General features: G+C 33.4%; 1 protein-coding gene and 1 pseudogene across 2 annotated transcripts; one reads left to right on the top strand and one right to left on the bottom strand.

The window, feature by feature from the left end:
* The first annotated feature begins 1,738 nt into the window (after nt 1-1,738).
* Nucleotides 1,739-24,365, top strand: LOC148281550 (uncharacterized). Of its 2 annotated transcripts, XM_088226523.1 has the most exons (5): nt 1,739-1,935; nt 11,799-12,008; nt 16,298-16,492; nt 17,340-18,608; nt 21,049-24,365. In XM_088226523.1, exons 2-5 carry the CDS (start codon nt 11,864-11,866, stop codon nt 22,512-22,514), a joined length of 3,075 nt encoding a protein of 1,024 aa, XP_088082649.1. In that variant the 5' UTR covers nt 1,739-1,935; nt 11,799-11,863; the 3' UTR covers nt 22,515-24,365. The 2 variants fall into 2 exon arrangements, with proteins under 2 accessions (XP_088082649.1, XP_088082650.1); XM_088226524.1 differs by lacking the exon at nt 11,799-12,008 and having other exon boundaries at nt 1,788-1,935.
* On the bottom strand, nt 3,837-5,641 carry LOC148281551 (uncharacterized; annotated as a pseudogene).
* Nucleotides 24,366-24,738: the final 373 nt, after the last annotated feature.

The raw sequence follows: 24,738 nt of genomic DNA, 5'->3' as shown, positions 1-24,738 counted from the left end.
CTGAAGCGTGAGATTGATGATCCAACCTTCACCTAACAAAACAATCGTCAGGGTCATAGAACAACGACGCATGTGCTTTTCTTCAACTTTACGTGAGAGTGGTTAATTTTATTTTTGACACTATGTCACAACTTGATAATTACAAAAATATACAATTTATTTGATACTTGGGTAAGTTATACATTTTTTTTCAAACCTGAAAAAAAGCCTTCATATAACTTTTCCATTTCAAATATATAAGAAAATCAATGTCACATTTTTGGCACATATCCGTAGTTGTTCTACGATTTCGATGAAATGAAAAAGATACGCTGCGATTGGTGTACCAATATAGTTATACCGCTTCTCAGTTCATTAGTTTATCTATTCGTTCTAATTCTCAAGGCACTCTCTTAATACCCATCCACAATTCCTCTTTCTTCTCTAACTCATAAAGTGTCAATGCTGCTCGGCTGTGGAATCATCTCCCATCCACCATCAAAGATGTAACTACATTATTTCTGTTTAAATCACGTCTGAAGAAACATCTCCTTTCTCTTCCTTAATCTCTCTTCCTTTCCTCTTTCCTCTTTTTCCCTTTTCCCCATTGAGTAATAGTTTTGATTTAAGGTAATTTATAAACAAATACATTTATTTATATTTTTATATATCTATAGCTTTTTAATCTTTATTTTCTATTGAATTTGTTCTGAAACTTGAATTATAAAAACAAAACTATTATTTTATCGTTTTTTTGGAAGAAATCACCATTTGGCAATAAGCCCGCCAGTGTACAAATAACATTATGTACAAAAAGTTGAATAAATAAAAAGTGCCCTATGCACCATTGGATGTGGAAAGGGAGTTATGATGATGAGAATGCTGGTGAAAATAAAAAAAGTTTTATTATCGACTTCTTGTAAAAGAGATTTACGTATTTTAAGATTGACTAACAATTTTTCTTTCATAATACGAGTATTCAGATTTACTAGCAATAAAAAAATGATTATTTTCATTGCTTATTGATAAATCTTTTATTTTTACATTATTCAGAATTTTCATTATAAATTAAATTTAAATAGAAATACTTTCGATGCACTTTATATTTATTATTTATGCTTTTTTGCGTGGTGCGCTACGGACGAAAATAATAAAATATTACTCATAAAGTGATTTAGCGGCCATTTACAAAAATTAAATGTTTTCTATGAAATCATCATCATTATTCCCTTTCCGAACCCTATGGTGTATACACTACAGTGTATCTTGATCATTTTTCTTACATGTAGGTAAGATGATCAGTCTTACGCTTCAGGTACCAGTCCAGGGACTATGAAAAATATTCTACTGTAAAAATACCCTTTTAAATAAATATTTTATGTCAACCGTGTCGGGAATCGAAACCGAGAGACTTCTTGAATGGTAGGCAAACGCGCTGACCACTACACCACAAGGCCAAACATGAAAACTACAGAAAAATACCGTATTATCCGGTTTTTTACTGTAAAATACCAATGGTATAAATACAGGCCTTACATAAAATATTACTAATCAAGTGATTATACAGCCATTTTATTAAGAAATAAGTTTTCTACCAAAACTACCGTATTGTACGGTAAAACACTTTTTTTACTTTAATACCATTGGGGTAAATCAGGCCTTATAATAAAATATTACTAATTATGTGATCATACATCCATTTTATAAAAAAAAACGTTTTCTACCAAAACTATCGTGTTACGGTTTGTGTATAGTCTCTGGTCATAGTTCTACATCATCTCACAGATTATTGTAGTATAATCTGTGGATTATTGCATTATCTCTGGTTTGTGGGCGGTCTTCGCTTTCGTGCGTTCTATTTTTGTCGATTAAACATAAAATTATTTTGTGTTTTAACCATTGGACTGTTATAACGGTGTCTAAATTGATTTTCACTTCCACTACCACCGAATTTATGTAAGTACTCCTTCAGCTTAATATTGTACTAGTCGTATCCATATCCATTCGACTTTATTTTTAGTATTTCCAAAACGAATTTACTGTACTATACATTAATATTTCGTATATAAGTAGTACAGATGAAAATAATCGACTAAATTTACTAATCGAATTATTAGAATAGTAATTGAATTAATGAAATAATAAAATTAATAATTCATATATTTTATTATAGTATACCAAGCACAGAAATTTATTCACAGACAAACTCCGTTTTTCGGAAATATCCGTGCTTTAGGAATGCTAGGTACTTTTTTTTCCTTTATGCGCGTTCCTCACATATATTTTATAAAAGATTTTCGGAAAACAAGTACTGTATGTTGGTAGATGGTGTAATAAAGTATATGAAAAAATAATTTAAAAAATGAAAACACAGCAGGTTTCTGAAAAAAGAATATTAAAGTCGAAAATTTCAAATCACGTTTTTAAAATGAAAAAAAGGTGAATTGACGAATTTCTACGAGTGCATGAAAAGATGTGTGTCGTATGTCGGTTTAAATGCCAAAACACGTACCAGATTTCGTTTTCACAGGTAGAAAGCATATTTGGTGGCATATCATAACCAGGCCCGAAAATATGGCAAATAATGTATTTTATCAGTATTGCTATAGTGCAAAACTAGTTCAAGTTCATAGACTCAACAAGTATAATATTAACACAGTATAACATAGTATATGAACACAGTATAACATAGTATATTAACACAGTATAATAGTAATTTATTTATCGGGAAAAGCGGTCGCGCATGCTATTCTGACGGCCGCTCGCTCAGCTTAATGCAGTTTTACGAACTGATTTGAGAGGACGAGGGGAAATGGTTGATTGTCAAAGCTATTGTATTGTATTATTTAATTAATGATTATAATTTATGCATATTGCATAAAACACGGCTTTTTTCAATAAAAATCTAAAATTCAACCCCCTTGCGGCAAATCTTACCCTTAAAAAATATTTTTTATTTTATTTTTCCCTTATTCTATATACTACAGAACATCTTTTCCCCATAGGGTCATTTTGATAATTTCATTTTTTTTCTCCATACAAGATCGATCCACCCTAATGTACAGTGAGATGTATTATATAACTTTATTAATGTTTTTAGGTATATTTTCTAAAACACAAACATCTCTTGGATTCTTTTTTCTTACGTTTAAGCTTGGAAAACATTTGATGAACTGTCAGAAAAGGTGGCAATTATCTTGTGTTCGATTTATTCGATTAAAAAAATTAAAAAATGTTTTTTTTTTTAACATTTTGAATTTGCGTTACGGTATTATATTCTTACATAATATATCGTCTAGACCAGGGGTTCTAAACTAAAACTACAATCATCTGTTATTGTGTTGATATTTCAGATCGTATGGATTTGATATCAATTTTATTATTATTAAGTACACAAATAAGCTAGCAGCAGACCCATAAACAAACATCACTATATTTTATTCTTGAATGATGCATTTTATTATTTAATATACATTTTTACTTTACCTGTGCCAACATAACTACTAAAAAATAAAAGCATTTTATTTCAACCTTCACACACGTCTCCCAGACCCAGCGCCCATTACGTCATTGCGAATTAGTTACAGTCTGTTCACAGTTATTTTACCTCTAGTTGTTATGTTGGCTAACTTCAGAGCTGTGTTGCCATATTCACCTTCTAAGATTCACCACTTACACATTAAAAAAATATTATCTGAAAAAACTTTTATCATTAAAAAATAGTGAGCTTACTCACAGCACTCATCTGACCAGTTCACCCATACTTCAACAGTCAAAGCAGCGCGCTGTAAGCCAATTTCGAACGAGGTTGACGTTCCTTTATTATATTATTATTATTATTTTTTGATAACTGGTAACTGTAATATTGTTAAATTGTGAATAATAAATAAATAAAAATAAATAAATTATAATAACTTTATTTATTTTGAATACGAATGATCCAAGGGGATAGCATACCATGTACAATCACTATCCGTCGAACTTGAGTCTTCGGAACTGCTGTCAGATTCTGTATCAGATTCATTATTTAATTCTATTATGAACTTGTCTATTTCAGCATCCATACATCCATCTCTTTCAGACAGCTTATCTTCTATGTGGCGCACATGTTCACATTGTTTTTGCCACTCTTCTGTAGTGACCGATTGGAAAGCTTCTTCAGTTAATTTGACAATATTGTTTGTGTCTTGTCCCACATTTTGGGTAGCTACTCGCCTTTTCACAAGACTCCACATAAATTCAATTGCGTTTAAGTCGCAGTGATAAGGCGGTAATCTAGTTACTTTGTGACCATAAGCTTCGAGTAGTTGATCAGCTTCATATATTGGAGTTTCTTTGTGTTCTTTTATTATTTCATAAAGTTGGGCTTTGACCATGTTAGGCAGATAAGATAATCCCTTATTTATTATCCAGGTTTGCATATCTGCTTTGGTGGAACTTAATGTTGGTGCCTTATTTAACTTTACAGTGTGATAAGGAGCATTATCCATGACTATCAAAAAATTGGGCGGTAAATTTGGTATGAGTTTATCTTGTAGCCATTTCATAAAATTTGTTCTGTTCATGTCATCATGATAGTCACCTGATTTAGACTAAGACTTAAATATCAAGAGCGCGTTTGGTATGAAGCCCATTTCACTACCAGCATGAACTATAATCCATCGTGCACCCGCAGAATCGCTGGTCACGAGACCTTCTTCATTCTCAGATTGCCATTTACTGAATATGAAGCGTGAATATACGTTTCATCAAGAAATACGACAGGTCTACCGTCATTACGATTTTGACGTAAAATGTTTAAGTATCTATATCTCCAAGCTACAATCTCATGTCGTTCCATGAGTACTTTTCTCTTGGACCCACATTTTTTTAATCGAAATCCGATTTGACGGATAATTTTCCACAATGTGGTACGACCGCCTCGGAAACTGATATCATTCTTTAATTCAGCTAAAAGCTTACCCAAAGTTGGCACCTCCTTTCTGACTGTATACATTTCATGAATTTTATTTCTAACTGCACACAAATCAAAATCATCCAATACAATTTTATTTTTTTGATCACGTTTTTTTCTTGGTGTACTGACTTTTTGCGGCGTGGAAGCAGCAGCTTCGCCTTCTTTGGTAATGGTGCTGACGGTTTTTTCGGATACGCCTGAAATATTGAAAATTTAAAACGACAATTTGAGAATTAAGTGGTTCGAGTGGGTGTGAGTATATAAAAAAAATATAAAATATCGTGACGCTATCGTAGGCTTTAATATCATTAATACTATCGGATACTATCGCAGCATAATACTATCGATAGTTAGATAGCATCGAACTATCGATAGTCTACGCCAATTCAATAGTACCTATCGCCTATTTTTTACTATTATCGACAAAATTCAATAGTATCGTCTATTATCACAGTATTCTAATTTCCATCACGTTTGGGTAAAATCTTGCACACTGGTAACCCTACTTACGTACCTGTTATGGTGGCCACCCGTTGACGAACATTTCCAAATGGAATTAGAGGACTTTTATTGTCTTTTTCTTTTTCACAAAATTCACGCACTGATAACACAATCTTTCTACCACTACTTTGAATTCTTTTTGGCATGTTGCAAGATGAATTATCACTGTTAAAAGAGAAAAATGCGAGGAGCTTCGTTAGTCGACATTTACAGTAACGCCAACTGAACAATACGACACACTGTAGCTGTCAGAGGTAAAATAAATATGAACGGACAGTAGCGATGAAGTAGTCGAATGCGTTCGGCGTAAAGCTCGCCCATTAGTCTATTTGCATTCTAATGAATTTTACGCACGCCTATTGGTCTATTTGCATTCGAGTGAATTCATTAGTATGGAAATGACTAATTCATTCAAGTAGTACAGTTTGTGTTATTTTATAGTTGAGTTGATTTGAATCGATTTATTGTTCTGATATGCTTATTATATAGGAACTCCGTAAAATAGTTGATTGAAAATGTGATATTTTGATTGCTGAATTTTATGGCGTCATTTTGCCTTTGCAATAAACAGGTCATATCTGTCAAAAACCACATTTGTACAAATGTTGCATGCAATCCTTAATTAAAAACTTATATGTAGCATAAAAAAATAAATATATTTATCATCACACCCCTGTCCTCACCCGATGCTGCATAGGGCACTGCATTGATAATCTGTTACGTGAAGGTAAGGTGATCAGCCTTACACTTCAGGTGCCAGTCCGTGGACATGAAATAATGCAGTGTAGAACCACCTTTTTAATCAATGTTTCATGTCGCCTTACCCAGGAATCGAACCCTCGAGGTGGACTTACCTCCACTCGATTTCCTTTTTGAGGATTCTTACCTGAGAATACCCATTGGAGTCTGGTTCTTTTCCACACACAGAACCGGATTCTTAATCCGCCCGGACACAGAGTAAATATGAATGCAGTAATAAGTATTCTATATATACAGGGTGTTCATTAAACCCTGTATATCCATCTCGGTGAAACAAGAGGCACACAGTAGAATAATGATTGGCGGCTGACATAGAAGATACTTTTGTCTAACAGCAATGTGAATACACCACATTATTATTATTATTATGTATAACTTGCATAGCGCCATTTTCGTAATATAATACCTCAAGGGTGCTTTACAAAGTGATTATATTAAGATATAAATTTAATTTGAACTTTTTAATTCAAGAAAAAAAATGTACTTTTTCACCACATGCTAAGAATTTATTCAAATGATCTAGAGAACAAGTGGGTTTTAAGTTTCTTCCGAAACATCACTTCACTCTCACAGTTTCGGACCTCTACTGAGCGGGCATTCCATGCTGTAGGGCCTGCGACCGCAAATGCGCGTTCGCCGAATTTAGTGCGCTGTTTGCGTAAAGGTATAATAACTTTACCTTTCGACGTAGATGTAGCTGATCTAAGCGTAAGACGTCTGTCAGCTAGTTCATCTGGAATGCAGAGTTCCCTTAGATATTCTGGAGCAGAGTTGTGCAGTGACTTATACATAAGCCAACAGAGTTTGTATTCCACCCTCTGTGAAAAACGTAGCCAGTGTAATTCCCGAAGTAGTGGAGTGATATGACTGAACTTAGAGATTCCAAAAATAAGTCTCGCTGCGGCATTCAATACAGACTGTAGGCGAGTAATTTTATTCATTGGTAAACCTGCGTAGATACCATTACAATAATCGACTCTAAACACTACAAACGCATTTATTAATTGACGGGTGACACGGCATCAACTGGCAAATTTTTGCACATGCATTTAATCTGTCTCAGCTGGTAAAAGCATGGACTTACCTTATCTTATCTTACAACTATCAAGGCCAGGGAAAACTGGATTATCAAATATGCTGGATTACTGGATAATTTATAAAACCAGAGCATTTCACCTAAACAGTGGTTATCGAAATAAAATCATAAAAACTCATGGAAACCATCTTAAAATAATATGTTATTCCATAGTAGTGCAAAAACTGTACCAGATTACAGAGGGTTATAATCAAGTTTCGAAGACATCATAAGAGACTTCCTCTTCAATAACCTGCGCGTTTATTGTTTGCACAGTCAGATTTCTGACTCGGAAAGGAAGTAGTTGATTGGAGAAGATGAAGTGTAGGTGCACAATGTAATCAACCAGATTACAGACTCATCAGCAAGCTCAGAATTCACCATAGTCGAGTCAAGACAGGCGGAGAAGAATATATTTGGGAGTATTCTAACTGAAATTATTCACTTTCAGGCTTGTTGTTAGTGACCATTTTCGCAATGGGTGTGTACACCCGTTTTTTGCACCGGACCATCTTGGAATAAACGGGTCGTCGACAAGGACTCCCGTTTCTCACTGGCCCTCTTTCGTTGTATAAAAGCGGTAATCAACAATGGCCCGAGAAATGGGAAAATGGGTACACACCCGTTGCAAAAACAGTCATTGACAACAGGTCTCAGAGTGCGACACGGTTTATTTTAATGGAAGGATTAATGCTCCTACCAATTAAGGTATTGTATGCCTCAATTTATTGCATCAGTGAAAGGTAAAACAATCTGGACAATTGAAATGAATTTTGTGAAATAGATGAAAAAAATGACATTTTGTCTGCCCTGCTTTTGGAAATATATCCTACAGGAACATAAATTTTACCACTGAATGGCTTAGTACTTAATACTGATCATTGGCACTCCAATCACAGCGTATCTAGACCGTTTTTGTTACACGGAATGTCAGGTGATCAGTCTTGTGCTTCACGTCCAGGGACAGTGGTATATTGCAGTGTTAAACCACCACTAAAACAAATATAACATGTCGACCCTGCTAGTAATCAAACCTGGGATCTCTAAATTGGTAGGCAAATAAGTGACTAAACTACGAGGCCGACTTATCCCCACTCGATTTCTTTTTTCAGGATTTTTACTTGAGAGTAGCCATCGAATCGAAAACGCTCGTCTAGGATTCTTGTTCTATTTCAGACGCAGAAGTTCATTCTGCATCCGCCTGGACACTATAATAACCATAAACCGATCTTTATATCATTCTCACAATTTGATAAACATCACATTAAAATGACTTCATATTCATATTGAACAGTTTTCTTCTGTGTTACTATTACCCTGAAGTTCCTTTTCCACAGATGCTGCTAAGGTACTCGTCAGTTATAGGATCTACCTGTTTGTTATTACTTTCATAGCGGTCCATTATTGAGCATAGTTAATAACAACAATTTTATTTTATGTCAATTGAATCACAAACAATGCTCATTTTTGTGCCGTATGATAACTAGATGGCCTCTGCAAGAGATGGTGCCACTAGTTAGTGTCGTACTTCAAATGTCTGCTGTAATTTTTTCAGTCGGGTGTGCCAATTATTTTGTTTGACAGCGATTATTGTGTAGTGACAAGATTCTAGTTTTTAAAACGAAAACCAATTATAAGTTATAAGTGGAATTTTTGCGACAATAATATATTGGACAGCTGAAAAAAAGATCATTTGTATATGATATATCTTTTTTGCTGCATGGGTGCTGTAATTGCTCTAATACGTGCGTCAAATTCCATGGAATGTTTGGCGAAAGACAATGTTTTTATTCAAGAAGACTTGACATGGATTCATATCTGTGGAGAAATCATGGGTCCATCTTTTCCGGACTTTTGGAAAATCAACACTGAAGAATACGTACTATAATATTTATTAGTTTTTAAATTACCATGCAAATTGTAATCATACACATGAAATTCACCAACAACATTTTCAAGAGTTAAATTATTATAGAAATTGTGAGAATTAATTTAAAAGATATAAATTATATCAGGGATATTGAGTAACTCAACTCTAAACATAAATAATGTGATGAGAGGCGAAAAATATAGCATATTAGAAGTTATTCTATAAGAAAGGATTGAAGGAAGACGCAGTGCAGATAGATGTCACTTCTCTTGGCTGAAAACCTTGCGAGACTGGTTCCATTGCAACACTCAGTCCATGTTCGGGGCAGCTGCAAACACAGTCAGAATTGCTGCGATGAAATCCAACCTTCACCGGGGAGAAGAACGATGGGAAGAAGAAGTAACATCAAGTGGTGTATTATTTTCAATCCAAAATTATATCAAGTTTAAACTTCAACAATAATTGGAAAGCAGCCGTTCAACTTATCTTACAGGTACATTTAAGATGAACCTGAAGTGGATTCTAGAGCAACTTATTTTCCTTACTTCTCTGCTAATCAGCCTTGAAAAAAATATCTTACAGACACAGGTAGATGGAAATCAACATAATGTCAACAAAATTGAGAGAAAGAAAAGCTGATGTACGGAGCATTCTAGAATAACCCTTCGACTACCTCAGTAAAAAAAATAAGTTCAAGTTTGGGAAGTCATAGTGGATAGCTACAACATCAGACACCTGGGCCTGCTTTTTAACATCTTTGAGGGAATGATCAATTCTATTTAACTCAACACGGGGCTTTTGGCCTCATGGAGTTAGGGATACGTTATTATTTTTTTAAATATATATCTTTGTATAAATAAAGAAAATATGTTTTTTTTTTTAAAAAATGATGAGGGGAATAATCATAGAGCCATCAGGAAATGAGGAGACTGGCAGGTGACAGAGCTGAGTGGAGGGATCGAGTGCTTGGTGCAGACCAAACCTCGGACTGTAACCCACAAAAGAGTGGATTTTCATATCAGTACTCTTCATTTCATCAACGCTACTTTAAAAGTATAGTTGTAAATGATGACTGGCTGACTGAAGAGGTACTCGTAAAAGTAGGAGTCCGACAAGGAGACACGATATCCCTAAAACTATTTACAATGACCCTGGAATATAAATTCAAAGAACTCGACTGGGACAACAAAGGGATATCAGTGGATGGAGCGCATCTCAAACACCTACAGTTTGCTGATGACATAGTCTTGATAAGTGCAGATGCTAAGCAACTTTCTCCAAACAAGTGGGACTACGCATAAACTTGAATAAAACTAAAGTGATGGCACTTATTCCTGTAAGGATATGTATAGAAAATATACATATAGAGGCAGTAAATGAATATGTGTATCTCGACCATAAAATTATACTTGGCAATGAAAATCAAACAACAGAGATAAACCGAAGGGTTGGGTTGGGATGGGCATCTTTCGGAAAACTTGGTCACATCTGGAAAAATGCCCAAACCCTCATCAATCTCAAGTGAAAAGTTTTTGATTCCCGTGTTTTGTCAGTACTCGCATATGGGTTTGAGACCATCACACTATCCAACAAAAGTGTGTATAAACTGAGAGTCATACAGAGAGACATAGAGCGAGCGATGCTGGGGATAAAATAATATATAAAATCATAAAAATCAAAACAGGAGTGCTGGACATTATTGAAAGAGTTGCAACATTGAAATGGCGCTGGGCTGGTCATGTTGCTCGCAGCTCTGATGATAGATGGACGAAATGCTTCCTATGCTGGATTGCTTCCAGAAACCCCGGACGACCTCAGCTCTGCTGGAGAGCCGATATTGTAAAGCATTCGGAAACAGCGTGGATACAAATAGCCCAAGACCGTTTGGCATGGAGAAGGATGGAGGCGACCTACCTTCAGGAGTGGACGGCTACAGGCTGAAGAAGAATTCTTCATTCCTTCATCAATAATTATTTTACAGATATGTAATTATTATATCTGCTCATAGTTTACAAAAGTTTAAAGAATTTATCGTTTTAAATTACAAATAATTAGTGAAGTGCATTTTTAGTATAGTTATTTCCAATATGACATTAAATAACAGCGAGCAGATCCACAATCTGGTGCTTGAATCGCTACAACAAAAAAATCTTTATTATATTGCCAATTGGAAGACAGATATGTATTTGTAATGTGTATATCATGTGGAGTAGAACATGAAAATTCGGGGAAAATTCATGTCAGTGGAGATAAATGGTGTATTTAATGCTTTCTCTATGTTTGAGGTAGATTTCAAAGTAAAAAAAGTATTAGATTCTCCACATTGTGTCTCAACTCCTGAAAACCGAGGATGAAGTGTTTGCTATTTTTGTTCAAGCAAATCGGTTATCTATCCCATGGACACAAACACTTTTAATTCTTAAATTTAAGTAGTTGATCCTTGAACAATAATTGTAAGTAACGCGAAACTCGTTACTTAAAACATTTCGTGGCTGTGTTATTTAGCTATGTATGCCATAAGCATCAAGAATAATTACCGATTCTTCGCCGGATTCTCGGATAGTGGATATCCTCACCACGCAGCCAACCCAAATGGATCCCCTAAACATCGCGGATCACCGCCATTCAATAAACCATTTTTTTTTTTTATATTTTAGGATGCAATTTTAGCTTTTTGATTGTAAAAACATCATTTTTTACGCTTCAAAAAGATATTATCAAAATGAGCGACCTCATTTATTGTCAACCGTGTGCAAGAACCATTCCCTGCCAGAACCTCAATTCTCATGTTGATGGAAAAGGCCATAAATCGAAAACATCGTTGGAATCAGTGGAAGAAAAGAATTCACGATCAGTTGTTGTTAAAGGTAAGTTATTACAATTATAGAGACAATGTTTAACATAGGTGCCGTATTGTTCGATTTGTACTATTTATTTTTATATCATCGGAACAACATTGGGATAATTTTGCCTATCAAGACTACATTCGAGATTCTGTGAATGAATATAAATGTGATAAAACTCAATATGGAACACTCGTGAGTTCACATTTTTTCATTCAATTGAATCAACCAAAACTGCCTACATAAATATTCCTACAAAGGAGCTGAAAAACACAACTTATTTAAGGAAAAGAAGACGTTAGAAGATCTCGACTTCGATTTGAAGCCTCCGATATTACCAGAGTATCCCCTTTATTGAATGAAAGTGGTCCAATTATTGGAACAATAATTCTGGTTTCAAATGTATGCTGTGAACTATGAATTCCACCAACCTAAATTAAGCTGAGTTCAACCACTACCATTAAAATAGTCATTGTAGACAATCGGCAAATACTAAATAAAAAAGGCTACATCTACTAGTCCTTGCTAAACATATTCATTATTTTAGCAAACAAATTAATCTATACCGGAGGTGGATTCTTAAATTAGTGGGACAATAAATATTTGCAATCCAAAGATTGACCACAGTGGCTATAGATAAAATCAGAAGACTTCAGAATCAGCAGTACAAGAAGAACCTACTCTTGGGAGATAGAGGATTAAACAAAACTAAATCACCATCATACTGTTTCCTGAAGTGTCGTGCCAAAGAATCAGCAGTACAAGTAGAACCTACACTCTTAGGTGATAGAGGATTTAACAAAACTAAATCACCATCATACTGTTTACTTAAGTGTCGTTCCGATTTTCAAGTGAAGTTATCTGCATGAGATCTCTTTCCGAGATTAATTATAATTCTTTATATATTAAACTATTTTACTTGCATCTGGAAAAAGGTGTAATAAATTGAATCTTTTAATGAAATAACTAGTCTAAAAGAAGGTTTAAAATGATCTTTTCTGGCGTTTTTAAAAGATTTGGAAAAACGTCACCTACAAAATAATGTTTTACATGATGAAGAATAAGTAATATGGAGTTTAAACATAGGTGGAAAGGTGTAAAGTGATCACTTGGTTCTGTAAATGTATAGACTCCCGTATTACCTTCTTAGAGAGAGTATCGTAAAATAAAGAAGATAATATAGCCAGTTTAAAGGATCAGCTGAGGAGTAGAGTGAATGGTGAAGAAGATGTGAGCGTTTGCTGCAAATCAATCCAGGGAATTGAAACTAGAAGAAGAAGAAAGAGGTTTTCCATCTCTTTCAAAATATCTGTTAACCAGAATACGTTATTTTAAGGGATCTACATTTTCAAGAGTAGAAAACACCATCTACAAAAAATAAATATGGGTCATTGTTATCAACAAAATTTAATGTGGCTACATACTGAACGATAAATAAAAATCATTTTTGAAACCGATGGTCAATTACTTTGATGCAGCATTCATTTTGTCAATATTAGAATATATGGATCACACCACAGTGCCAACGTCTGCCAGTGTCTGGTTGCTCACCTACAACAAGGATATGAACCACGAATTTTTATTCCAAGAGCAGTTCAATACTGTTTGGTATGGTGTGACCTTCAAAAGAATCATTAGCACCTTTTTCCAACAGTTAAGTAATGAAGTTTTATATCTGTTGATTTTTTATGTTTTTTTGAGGCCAATACCAGCCGTGAATCACTGTCACAAGAAGGCGAGTTGCTCAATCTTATGCTTTAGATCCCAGGCCAGGAAAAGAATCACTGTCACAAGGAGGCAAGTTGCTTAATCTTATGCTTTAGATCCCAGGCCAGGAAAATTATAAAGAGTAAAAACGTATTTCTCAAATGAACATTTCATGTGGACAACATTAGCCATTAAATTCAACCAAGGACTCTGTGCAGGGTAATAAATGTGCTAACACTTAAAGCAAGTGATTATATTATAATGGAATACACAATAATCTGACAGTGACAAGTCGTCGAGACAAGAACATTCAATAAATAAAGAACTTGGCAGGATGAATCAAGAGAAGTCCCGAATACTGCCAAAGCATATCTCTTAACAAAACATACGAAGGCTGCTTAAGAGAGCTTGGTTTGAGTTCGCTGGAAGAGCGGAGGCAGCGCGGTTACTTCATTAAAACATTCAACATCTTAATAGCGCATATAATGTACCGAAGTTGAAATCAATGTTTGTTATGAATAATAACCGCCATCTCGGAGCTCATTCCTTGAAAGTAAACACTACCTCCTTCTCATTCAATCCCAGGAAGAACTTCCCGACAAACTGGGTTGTGGAGCAATGGAATGGCCTTCGCGAGAAAGTGATTGGTGCACGTTCAGTTAACGAGTTCAAAACAAAAATTGCCTGGACGCACACATAAATTTATGTTTTCTTTTATATTTTCTATTTTTAAAACACGTGCATTAGATGTACACGCATAGCTTAATAGCTGCTAGTGTATAAAATAATAATGAGTATTCAAGTAAGGTGATCTTTCATCTGTATTCGACGGAATTTAGAGACGGGGGATTGAAATGGAAGAGATAACGCTAGCAGGCGGTAGGGTCTCCCGGAGACACCTGGTAACGTCTGCATGCTCCAATTAGGAACAAATGGAAAAAAGATATGGAGCAAGTAATAGATAGATCCTATCTATTGTACATGCTATATAATAATTATGAACTACGGTTTTAAGTTACAACATTCTGGACACGAAGGAAAAGTTTGATTTGGAAAGTGTTTTTTCTAAAAATAACACATTGAAAATTTACATCTAACTTTGTCTTCTTAACTCAAATAATTTTCCAGGTCTGTTGAAACTCTGCGCTCCAATTGATAGCATTTAATTCAGTTAATATTTTTGTGATTATTGCATACTAAAAAAGTTTTTGTTTTTGTATTTCCTAATGCAAATTCACTATATGGTTTGATTGTAAATCTTGAGCTGTCTAGTCAAGTCTATAGCAAAAACTGTCTAAAATAACACATTTTATGCGGGCTTCGCTACAATTTAACAGGTTCACGCAGCGGGCAATAGTATACTGCTTATGATAATCTAATAATTTAACTAATCATACTATCTATGTATTTTTATTGTTAATTATTATGGATGATCACGGGCACAGCTTAAAAAGCTTTAATAAGTTCATGAATATGTTAACGAGTGTAATTTTGAATGAATAAATAAATAAATAGGAGATCAGAGTAGAAGTAAAATATATTATAATACATAAAAAATATGTAGGTATTTTTCTATATTCTCATTTGCAGAATGACGAAAAACCAACAATCCATATTATAAAAAATACAATCCAAAATGTCACCATTCTGCTCATCAATCGTATAGTAAAAATGTGTGAAAAGTAGACGGATATAATTTATCACCTCATTGACTAAACAAATCATCTTACGCACAAGTTCTCGTATTTCTCATAAGAGCTGTGCTACAATATGTGTGTACGTAAATTAAATGACCGCTTATCTTACTTTTTATAGATGTAGTTTGGAGCATCTTGAAGCATTGACATAAAATACTCAGACAAAATAATAGAGTAGATCTACATTTCCCACCTTTAAAGTGGAGCCGGCGAAGCGGGTATTTCTACCTTTCCCTCCGATACGCACCAGAAGGGCTCGCAAGTAGAAGTACCTTTCCCGCATAAAGTGTGTTAATAAATTAGTGTATATCACAAATATATATGTCACAATTTTATAAGTAAGTTTGGCAATCACAAATGCCTGTTAGGCCATAGTAGAAAAATCTACTGATTTTGTAGAATATTTAGGATGAAAATGTGATATCGCAAGTAAAAATTAAGGCGGGGATTTCAAAAAATTATATTTTATAAATTTCTTAATTAAGTATTATAAATTACTTTATTCAATTGAATTTATAATATCGCCGTGATCATAGAACAATGATGGATGTGCCAAAAATGCAAAAATGACTTTTTAAAAAAATATTTGACCTTAAAAAGGTTTTATAAAAGCTTTATGTTCCAGGTTTGATAATATATATATGTAGGTATTTAACTAACCCAAGTATCAAGGATATTCTTTTGTACTTATTGAGTTATGGCATAAAGTGTAAAAAAAATTTAGACCACTCTCATGTAAAGTTTTAGAAAATCACATTCTAAGTTGTTCTACGATCATGATAAGATCATTTTAGTAGATTATTTTTTAGCTCAATATAGACTACACCTAAAAAAAAAACTTTAACTTAAACAAAAAGTTCCGTGTTTATTTGTGTAATAATTAATAATCCTTGTAAAATTAAATTTCAGGTTTTTCTCGGGCTCCATTGTTAGATGAATTAAATGAAATATTTAGGAATTTCGGAACTGTAGAAAGTTTTCTGAGTTCTCGTACGTCCAAAACTGTTTCCGTGAGATTTTTCAACACTGCTAATGCCAAAAGAGCACTACAGCAACGAGAACATAGATATTTAACACATAAAGGACAGAAGCTTTATATTTCAGGTAAAATAAATACATTAGGTATCCACCTAATATTATTGATTCAATTCACGTAAAAAATAAATCCAATCTCCTTTAAAAATCCATTTACGCACACAGCTTGGATGATTTGTTTGAAGAATCAAGCAGAAAAAAAATATGTACGACATAAACTTTTGTACGAAATTTATCTTTTGATACTGGCTTTCCTAGAGAAAGAGATAATGTAGTAAAAAAAAAAGAAATGTAATTTTTATTTATTTATGCTTTTACAATTTTTGTGTTTAATTTTTTTCAATAATGCTCCATGACTGGGGTGTCCTATGTCTTGTGCCGTTTAATTACTTAATTAGTTCGAATTTGATAAAAGCTGCTTGCCTGCTTATCTAACATAATTATAACTTATTGCTGCTTGATATTAGGTACCTCAGAAAAACAAAATACCTTAAGTCTTAATTGAATTAAAATTGTGTTTTTAATTTTCCGCACTTAGGATCTAATTATCGACTGATTGAAACCTCGCTCTGCCATGACTTAGTTTCTGTTTTCAAAGATTTTTTTTAAAAAGCTAATCAACATGCTTATGAAAGCCCTAATGGATTGGCATTAATGATGTACTTATAATACTATGAATTAACTTAACCTAAACAATCATTGAATCTATTTAAATGTACAATATGTATAGACATGGCATGATCTAGGCAGACCTGGCAAGTGTGGCATTTCAAGTAAGGACTGATAACACCGCTTGCTTCTTGAATGCTTGTCTTTGCTGTAGGAACACATTCCATAAGACTTCAACTAATTATTTAACAAATTTGTATTTTTTTTTTTGGTTTATTTAATGAATACTATTCAATTTAATTTACAGAAGACTGGGAAGAGCCGTCTCCGGTATGTCCTCAACCTCCTAATATATCAACCAGCGACCTTTCACCTGTTTCACAAGCCCATCCCGATGACAGCAATTCTCCTTCTTGGAGATACAAGTTCCCAGAGAAAGAAAAAAATGTCGACCAAACATTTGATAAAGATTGGAAAATCAAGTATCGAGACACATATCACGAAGAAAGGCAGCACAGCGATCAATCCAAATCTGACATGAGAGATAGATATCAAGAATTTTCACACAGAAAAAGTGATGTTTCTGAGCCTCCCGCTAAAAAGATGACCAAAGATTGGAATAGTATGGATTCTGTTCTAAAAAGGCCAGAAGTTGGTAATTTTCATACGGATACACCTAATGTTGATCCTAGAAACTATTCAGATTCTGTATTTAGAAACACCAGAGTAAAACCAATGTCTGATTATGATTACCAGCACCCAGATGCTGAAAGGTATCAGTTATCTATACAGTCCCAAAACTACGCAATGGCAACTCACGAGAAGCAAATGCCATATCCTAAATTACAACAAAGTGCAAGAGACCAAATGTCTCATCTTGGAAATAATTGCCCCACCCTATCAAAATATATTCCTAGTCTAACATCACACAGCTCTTCCTTTAGAGGTAATGGTCCCGCAGAATCCCTTTTCATCAGACAGGATATCGATGATCGTGTTTCGAGCAACAAATCTTACATGCATGACCAAGATTATAGAATGGCTAGTGAATATAATTCTCCGCCGTCTAATTCTCGAACTCTTTTACCAGATCCTCAGTATATGGATTTTCACCATTCCGGTTCAACGAGAAGCCATAAATCTCCTAATATCAGAGATGACAAACAAAGTAAAACATCGAGGTGGTATCAGGAGCGAGAAATTAAAATTATACCAGTTAAGGACCAGGACTCTATGGTGAAAATATCCAGCAGACAGCTTTCTAGAGAAAGAGAAGATATTAATATTAAGAAATGCAATAGAAAAAATTTACATGCAAAATCTAAACCTGACTACTATGTCCAGAGATCTGACGCTGGGCCTAGCCTAGGAAAAAGTTCTGTCGGTGTAGTGGAAACCAGAGATGCCGAACTGTTGTCAGAGCCTATGAAGTTTATATCGTCTATAAAATTTGAAGGAAACTTTGATCAGCAATTGTCAACATTATTGAGTAACTTGAGATGCTTCGAGTTTGATCACCACAAAATTTGTGTTCTGTTTGCAGATCTCCAACATATCATGCAAGTGGAATATCCAGGTAAGGAACTAACTCAGATTAAATTCTAGTAAATGTTTCTCTCGTACAAGTCTGGATTGGAAAGTAATCTTGTTTATTTACTTAATTGTAAATGTAAATGGGTTTTGCCTACTCAAAGTACTTTTTTATTCTTGTATTATTTTGTTGTACTAAAAATATATATTTAATAAATAACATAGTTTGTCACATTGTCTCCGGTAGTTGAACACTTCCAAAATTATTCAAATTATGACCGGTCCCTTTGAATTTTTTATTTTATTTAGCGCAATAATTTAACTATCACTACTTTAGCTGGCCACCTAAAATGTTGTGCATCTCTATGCTTTAAATGATTTTATCAAATCTTTTTGAACCACTCGGTGAAATGGAATCACCAATGTCACCTTACCTATACACAACACAAATCTTTATTTTGAAAAAACAAAATACTCTTTATTTTTGCCTTTTTAATGCCTAACAAAATCATAAAAATGCAACTAAATAAGCTTTTTTATTCATAAATTCTTTCTGAAATCTTTTCCGTCAAATAATAAAAACTTTTAACAGTGAGTTGTCAAAAGTCAAGTTTCACTTCAATAATGCAAGATGGCTTCGCAATGCCATCAATTTTATAGGTCTCTAAATAAAAATTAAAAGAACTAGAAATCTTTGATCTAACACACATTGTCAAAAAATTAATAGAGTAATAATAATGGTATATTAACATAACAACACTTCCTATAATCTACTACATTTTTGTGATAATAGGTTTCTCTGGATTGTCCGTAGCAACTGGTACAAACAACCTGTTTTAAGGCAGACATTTTTATGTGCAAAATAATAATAAAACATGACTACCTAGTAGTGTGTTTATTATACAAGTTTAATTATCCATATTATTACACTTATTTGTTTATAAATTTGTATAAACCACTTAATTTTTTTTAAAATTACACTTCGACTGGTTTCGAGGTTACTACCTCATCGTCAGGAATTTAACTAACTTATAATTACACGCGTTGCTATTTATATAATAAAATATTGTATGAAAGAGACAGGAAATTGAAAGAAAGAGAGAGAAAGAAGATAAAATAAATCATAACGGGAATAGTTTTAAAAGAGGACTCGAAGTTAAATTTAATTGATTATTTATTATTTGAAGTTTTTGATTAATGGCTTTATTAATTTCTAATCGTTCTAAATTATCTAAACGAAAACCATTTTTATTGACATGCAAAATTTCTACACACGTTTCTTGATTAAATTCATGGTTTTCGGATATAAGATGATTTGCGAATTCTGAAAAACCATGAATTAATTCAAGAATAAAACCATGAATTTAATCAAGAAACGTGTGTAGAAATTTTGCATGTCAATAAAAATTGTTTTCGTTTAGATAATTTAGAACGATTAGAAATTAGTAAAGCCATTAATCAAAAACTTCAAATAATAAATAATCAATTAAATTTAACTTCGAGTCCTCTTTTAAAACTATTCCCGTTATAATTTATTTTATCTTCTTTCTCTCTCTTTCTTTCAATTTTCTGTCTCTTTCATACAATATTTTATTATATAAATAGCAACGCGTGTAATTATAAGTTAGTTAAATTCCTGACGATGAGGTAGTAACCTCGAAACCAGTCGAAGTGTAATTAAAATTTTAAAAAAATTAAGCGGTTTATACAAATTTATAAACAAATAAGTGTAAAATGTCATACCACAAAGTGAAAAATGTTTTTGATAACAATAATATATCCATATTATTATTTATCAATATGTTAAATTATGTAATTTTTTTAATTTTTCTCTACCCAAACTCACTAGCCATTAAAAAAAAAAACTATTTAATGGATTTCAAGTTTTTATTTTTTAATCAATGTAATGATAAAAAGTTATTCACTTGTTGTCATTTTTGTGATTTTAGTTATTTTTTATTTTGTGCTTCAATTTTTATTATTATCAGTTGGTTTTCTAATTTTTATTTATGTTTAATTTTTTAAAATTATTATTTGAATTGTTTAAGCATCATTTTAAAACAGAAATAAATTAATTTAAAAAAATCAATTTGACAGTAAATTTTATAAAACCTGATCATAGACTATTTATTTATTAATTCACAGTATTTTGTTTTACATTTTTTGAGACATAAGTCCTAACTCCATGGCACCAAAGTCCTATGTCGAGTTGGGATCGCTATTGCAGTGATGGATAACCTAATTAGTACTCATGCTTTTTGCAGCCTTAGTAAATGGAAGAGAAACTAAATAAGTCTAGTTAACGAAGAAAGCGCATTGCTCGTTCTTGGGCGAAGATCGTCCGTAAACGATGTGTGCCACCCAAACTGTTTTGGTGTGTCATAAGTTACCCATCACTGGTCTATTGCATAGTACAAAATATGTATTTTAGTTTGTTAATTTTGTGTAAATCATTATACTAATAATATTTTTCAAATTTATTTTAGGGAGTGAGATATTCCCCTGTGGCTCACTAGTGACAGGCTTGATCTTACCTGATAGTAACGTAGATTGTTACATTCATCTCACGGAAGAAAACATGGCAAAAATAAAATATATGACTGATATTGGCAGAAGGGAAAATTTACATATTACAACCACCAAAGTATTGGCAGACATCTTAGAGCTGCATTCCACGTTGTTCAGAAATGTCAAAGAGCATGCCTCATATAACAACTCTTGCATACAGTTTACACATGTTCCATCAGGGTACCTAATTAATCTCTACTTCAGAAATTATGGCATTGTTGCCAAGAGTGAAATAGTCAAATTACTCATCTCTACTGATGACAGATTGATGCCTTTATTCCTTTTTGTCAAGTTTTGGGCCTCTGTGAATTTGGCTGTGGAAAAGAATGTTTACTCTGGGTATTTTATCTTACTGCTAACTATTTTTTATTTGCAGCGTTTATCCAAACCTATTTTACCTCCCATAAACTTCTTGCAAAACAATCCCTCCTATAATCACATAGAAAAGGGTTGGAATTACGGATTTGATAATTCGCTGCATAAAATTCCGAAGAATGAGAACACGGCTAGTATTTTTCAATTATGCAAAGGGTTTTTTGAATTCTACGCCAACTTTGATTTCAGTGGTATTGTAATTTCACCATTTATTGGTCTTGGAATTCCAATCAAAGTATTTGACACCCTCGAAAACATACCCGTGGAATTCAAATATTACATTACCAATGTCAAATATAATAAACAAAATGCTTTTCAAATAAGTAAAGTGGTTAACGTTCAGGATATATTTGAACTGAATCAGAATGTTTGTTTCTTTGCAAGTTCTAATTTATTAAAAATGTTGCAAAAGTTCTGCAAGCATTCATTAAATAAGATTACAGAGTCTCAAGAATGTGGTGATTACGAAGGAATGTTTAAAAAAATATTAGCAAATGGATGTAAAGTAACAGAAAAGGCAGTATTCAATACAGTTGTAAGATTACCCATGAAAAAAAATGAACTGCTATCTGAAGAATGTGCCATGTTACTGTTCGTTAGGGTAAACCAACAGTTAAGTGATTTGCTCACCAGTGTCCTCAAGTGTAAGTTCTCTTGCACTAAAGACGTCAAGTATGATAATAAAGGTTGCCTTGTGTCTCCAGAATCTAAGTATGCCTGCAAAGCGTATTATAATGTATGGTCATCCAGAGACCCCAAAAGTGAAATAGGTTCGATCGCAGAACAAATAAAGGCATCGGATAAAATCATCGATAGTTATTACCGAAATCAGAAGCCCAATTGCCCAATATTGATATTCACTCTCGACACGTTCATTAAAATGAAGGAAAAATGTATTCAGATAGAGATGACTTGTGACGACGCTTATATGGAAACACTTAAAGACTTTAATCAGTATGTGGGCCCTGTTTTGAATCAATTGATAAAAAAATTGGTAATGGTTATTTAACATGTATATTAGATTAAAAACTAGTAGAGGTGCGAAACTGAGAGTGAAGTGATGTTTTGGAAAAAAATTATAACCCACTTGTTCTCTAAATCATTTGAATAAATCCGTAGCATGTGATAACAATTTTTTTTTTTTTAAATACAAATTTAAAAGGTTCGATTATTTTTATTTTTTTAAAATGTTTTTTTGTCTAGAATCACTCTGTAAAGGGGTAAAGAGGTATTATATTACAAAAATGGCGCTACATAAGTTATCCATAATAATTATGATAAATAAATAAGTCAGAACACTTGCTGCTAGCCACATTTGTTCCACTGCTGGACATAGGCCTCCTCTAAACTCTTCCAATATTTTTTGTCTGGCTATCTGCTGCCATCTACGACCCGGAAGCTGGATCAGAACACTGATTTTCGTAACTAATTATTGGGTGAAAATATTTTTCACAAGGAAATTATATTTTCAAGGTTTTACTGCACTAGTTAAATAATATTGTGTATTTATTTTAGTCCATGCATTAAAATATTACAGAGTTAGTTCTATAAGTTTGACTTTTATACACCGATAGATAAAAAATTGCACTATTGTACAATTTTAGAGTACAGAACAACATGAAAAGTTTCACAAATGTGTTTGTAACTTGAATTAAGTTAGTTTGTAAAATTTTGGGGAGGAAAAATACCCTAGTTTATTAAATAAGGTAGTCTATATCTACATACTGTTGGTATAAAATAAATAAAAAATGAAAATAATTCATTCTTCTATGCTAGTCTTAAACAATAATGCCAAGTGAAACTGAAAATGGAAAGCATTAAAATTTGATTGAAAGAAAGGAAATGTGATGGTTGTCCCAAGAATTTTTAAAGACTTTCATTATTTAAAAAAAAAAACAGTTTTTTTTTTATTTTGCCACAAAAGCATATAACATGTAGGTACATATCTTCACTATTTTTCCACATAGTCTGTGTTACGATTGATGCACTTTGTGACCTCTGGCACAAGGTCTTGATGTTCTAGCCTCTTCCTCCACATCTTCATCATCCTTGAAGCTTTTCCGGCCAAATATTGCTTCAGATGAGAAAAATATGGAAATCACTCAGCGCCAGGTCGGGGCCGTTGGTTGGAAAAACGATCCAAAAATTCCCTAGTGATTTCTACATGTTTATACACTTCTGTCAGCATTTTGGGCACCCTATGAGCGCACACATTTGTATACCCCAATTTTTTCATCAAAATCATTTTTATGGTCTTACTAACGTCTGGGATCAGAATTGCTAGCTCATGGGGTGTGACTGTGATCTTCACGGACATTGTCATTGATTTTCTCCCACAGTGTCATTAATTATTGACCTCTTTTCTCTCTCATCGTGTCGCTCGTTCTGTCGCTGGAAAACCCGGCACACCACTTCCTGACGTTCCGCTGGTTTATCACATTACCGTAAATGGATGTGTTACAGCGATGGATTTCAATAGGTCGGATTCCATCCTGGTTAAAAAAATGAATGACTGAACGCATCTCGCAGGCGGCAGGATTTGACAGCAGAACGTCCAATGGACTCTAAGGTCACACTGAAGCAGCCGCAGAGCCAGCTTACCACTCGTTATGAAAGAAGGAAGTCCGCGCTGCATGCTAGTGCTGCCATTTTTTAGAAACAGCCTCACTCAAAATTAATAATAGTCTTAAACAAACCTCATATTTAAAAAAATCATCCAAAAAAGCTTAAAAATATTGATTATAAATATATTTCAGTTCATGAATTTTTTTTTTCATATACTTATAAAGAAATGCGAGTTTCTTATAAATAAATGTTAACTCAGTGGAATTAATATGAATAAATTCATTTTTAATATAAATATAGTTTTATTTTGCTTCATCCCTGTTTTTTACTCTGTGTTCAAAAGAAGTATTACCATCTAAATTTGTTGTAATATTAGGAAAATCATTGAAGAAGGGAGGGATCCAGCCAGTCTGCTAACATTTGGACATACTCAAAACATTGTTGAAGTATTACCATTATTGCGCCTAGTGGTCAGTTTAGGCCATTTGCAGTTTTATGCATGGTAGGTGTAAAACTTTCAATGCATTTTATATTGCTATGAATACCCGACTTTGCATAATATGTTCCCCTAACTTGATAATATAATATTTCTACATCACCAAAACAAAGGGCAATTTTTCTATTTAAGAAAAAGTATGTAATAGAGTGTAGGGTACAGTTGCTGGCGT

The sequence above is a fragment of the Micrasema longulum genome, unplaced genomic scaffold (genome assembly GCF_059751315.1).
Source record: "Micrasema longulum isolate JH-2025_06_02 unplaced genomic scaffold, ASM5975131v1 h1tg000437l, whole genome shotgun sequence".
NCBI lineage: Eukaryota > Metazoa > Arthropoda > Insecta > Trichoptera > Brachycentridae > Micrasema > Micrasema longulum.
This window is presented reverse-complemented; position numbering and strand designations above follow the sequence as displayed.

What these genes read in the sequence shown, in the direction of transcription:
- LOC148281550 (XM_088226523.1), top strand. Translation starts at nt 11,864, where the DNA reads ATGAGCGACCTCATTTATTGTCAACCGTGTGCAAGAACCATTCCCTGC. An exon ending in ACAGAAGCTTTATATTTCAG is followed by an intron (nt 16,493 to 17,339) that starts GTAAAATAAATA and finishes TTTAATTTACAG; the next exon opens with AAGACTGGGAAGAGCCGTCT. An exon ending in CATGCAAGTGGAATATCCAG is followed by an intron (nt 18,609 to 21,048) that starts GTAAGGAACTAA and finishes AATTTATTTTAG; the next exon opens with GGAGTGAGATATTCCCCTGT.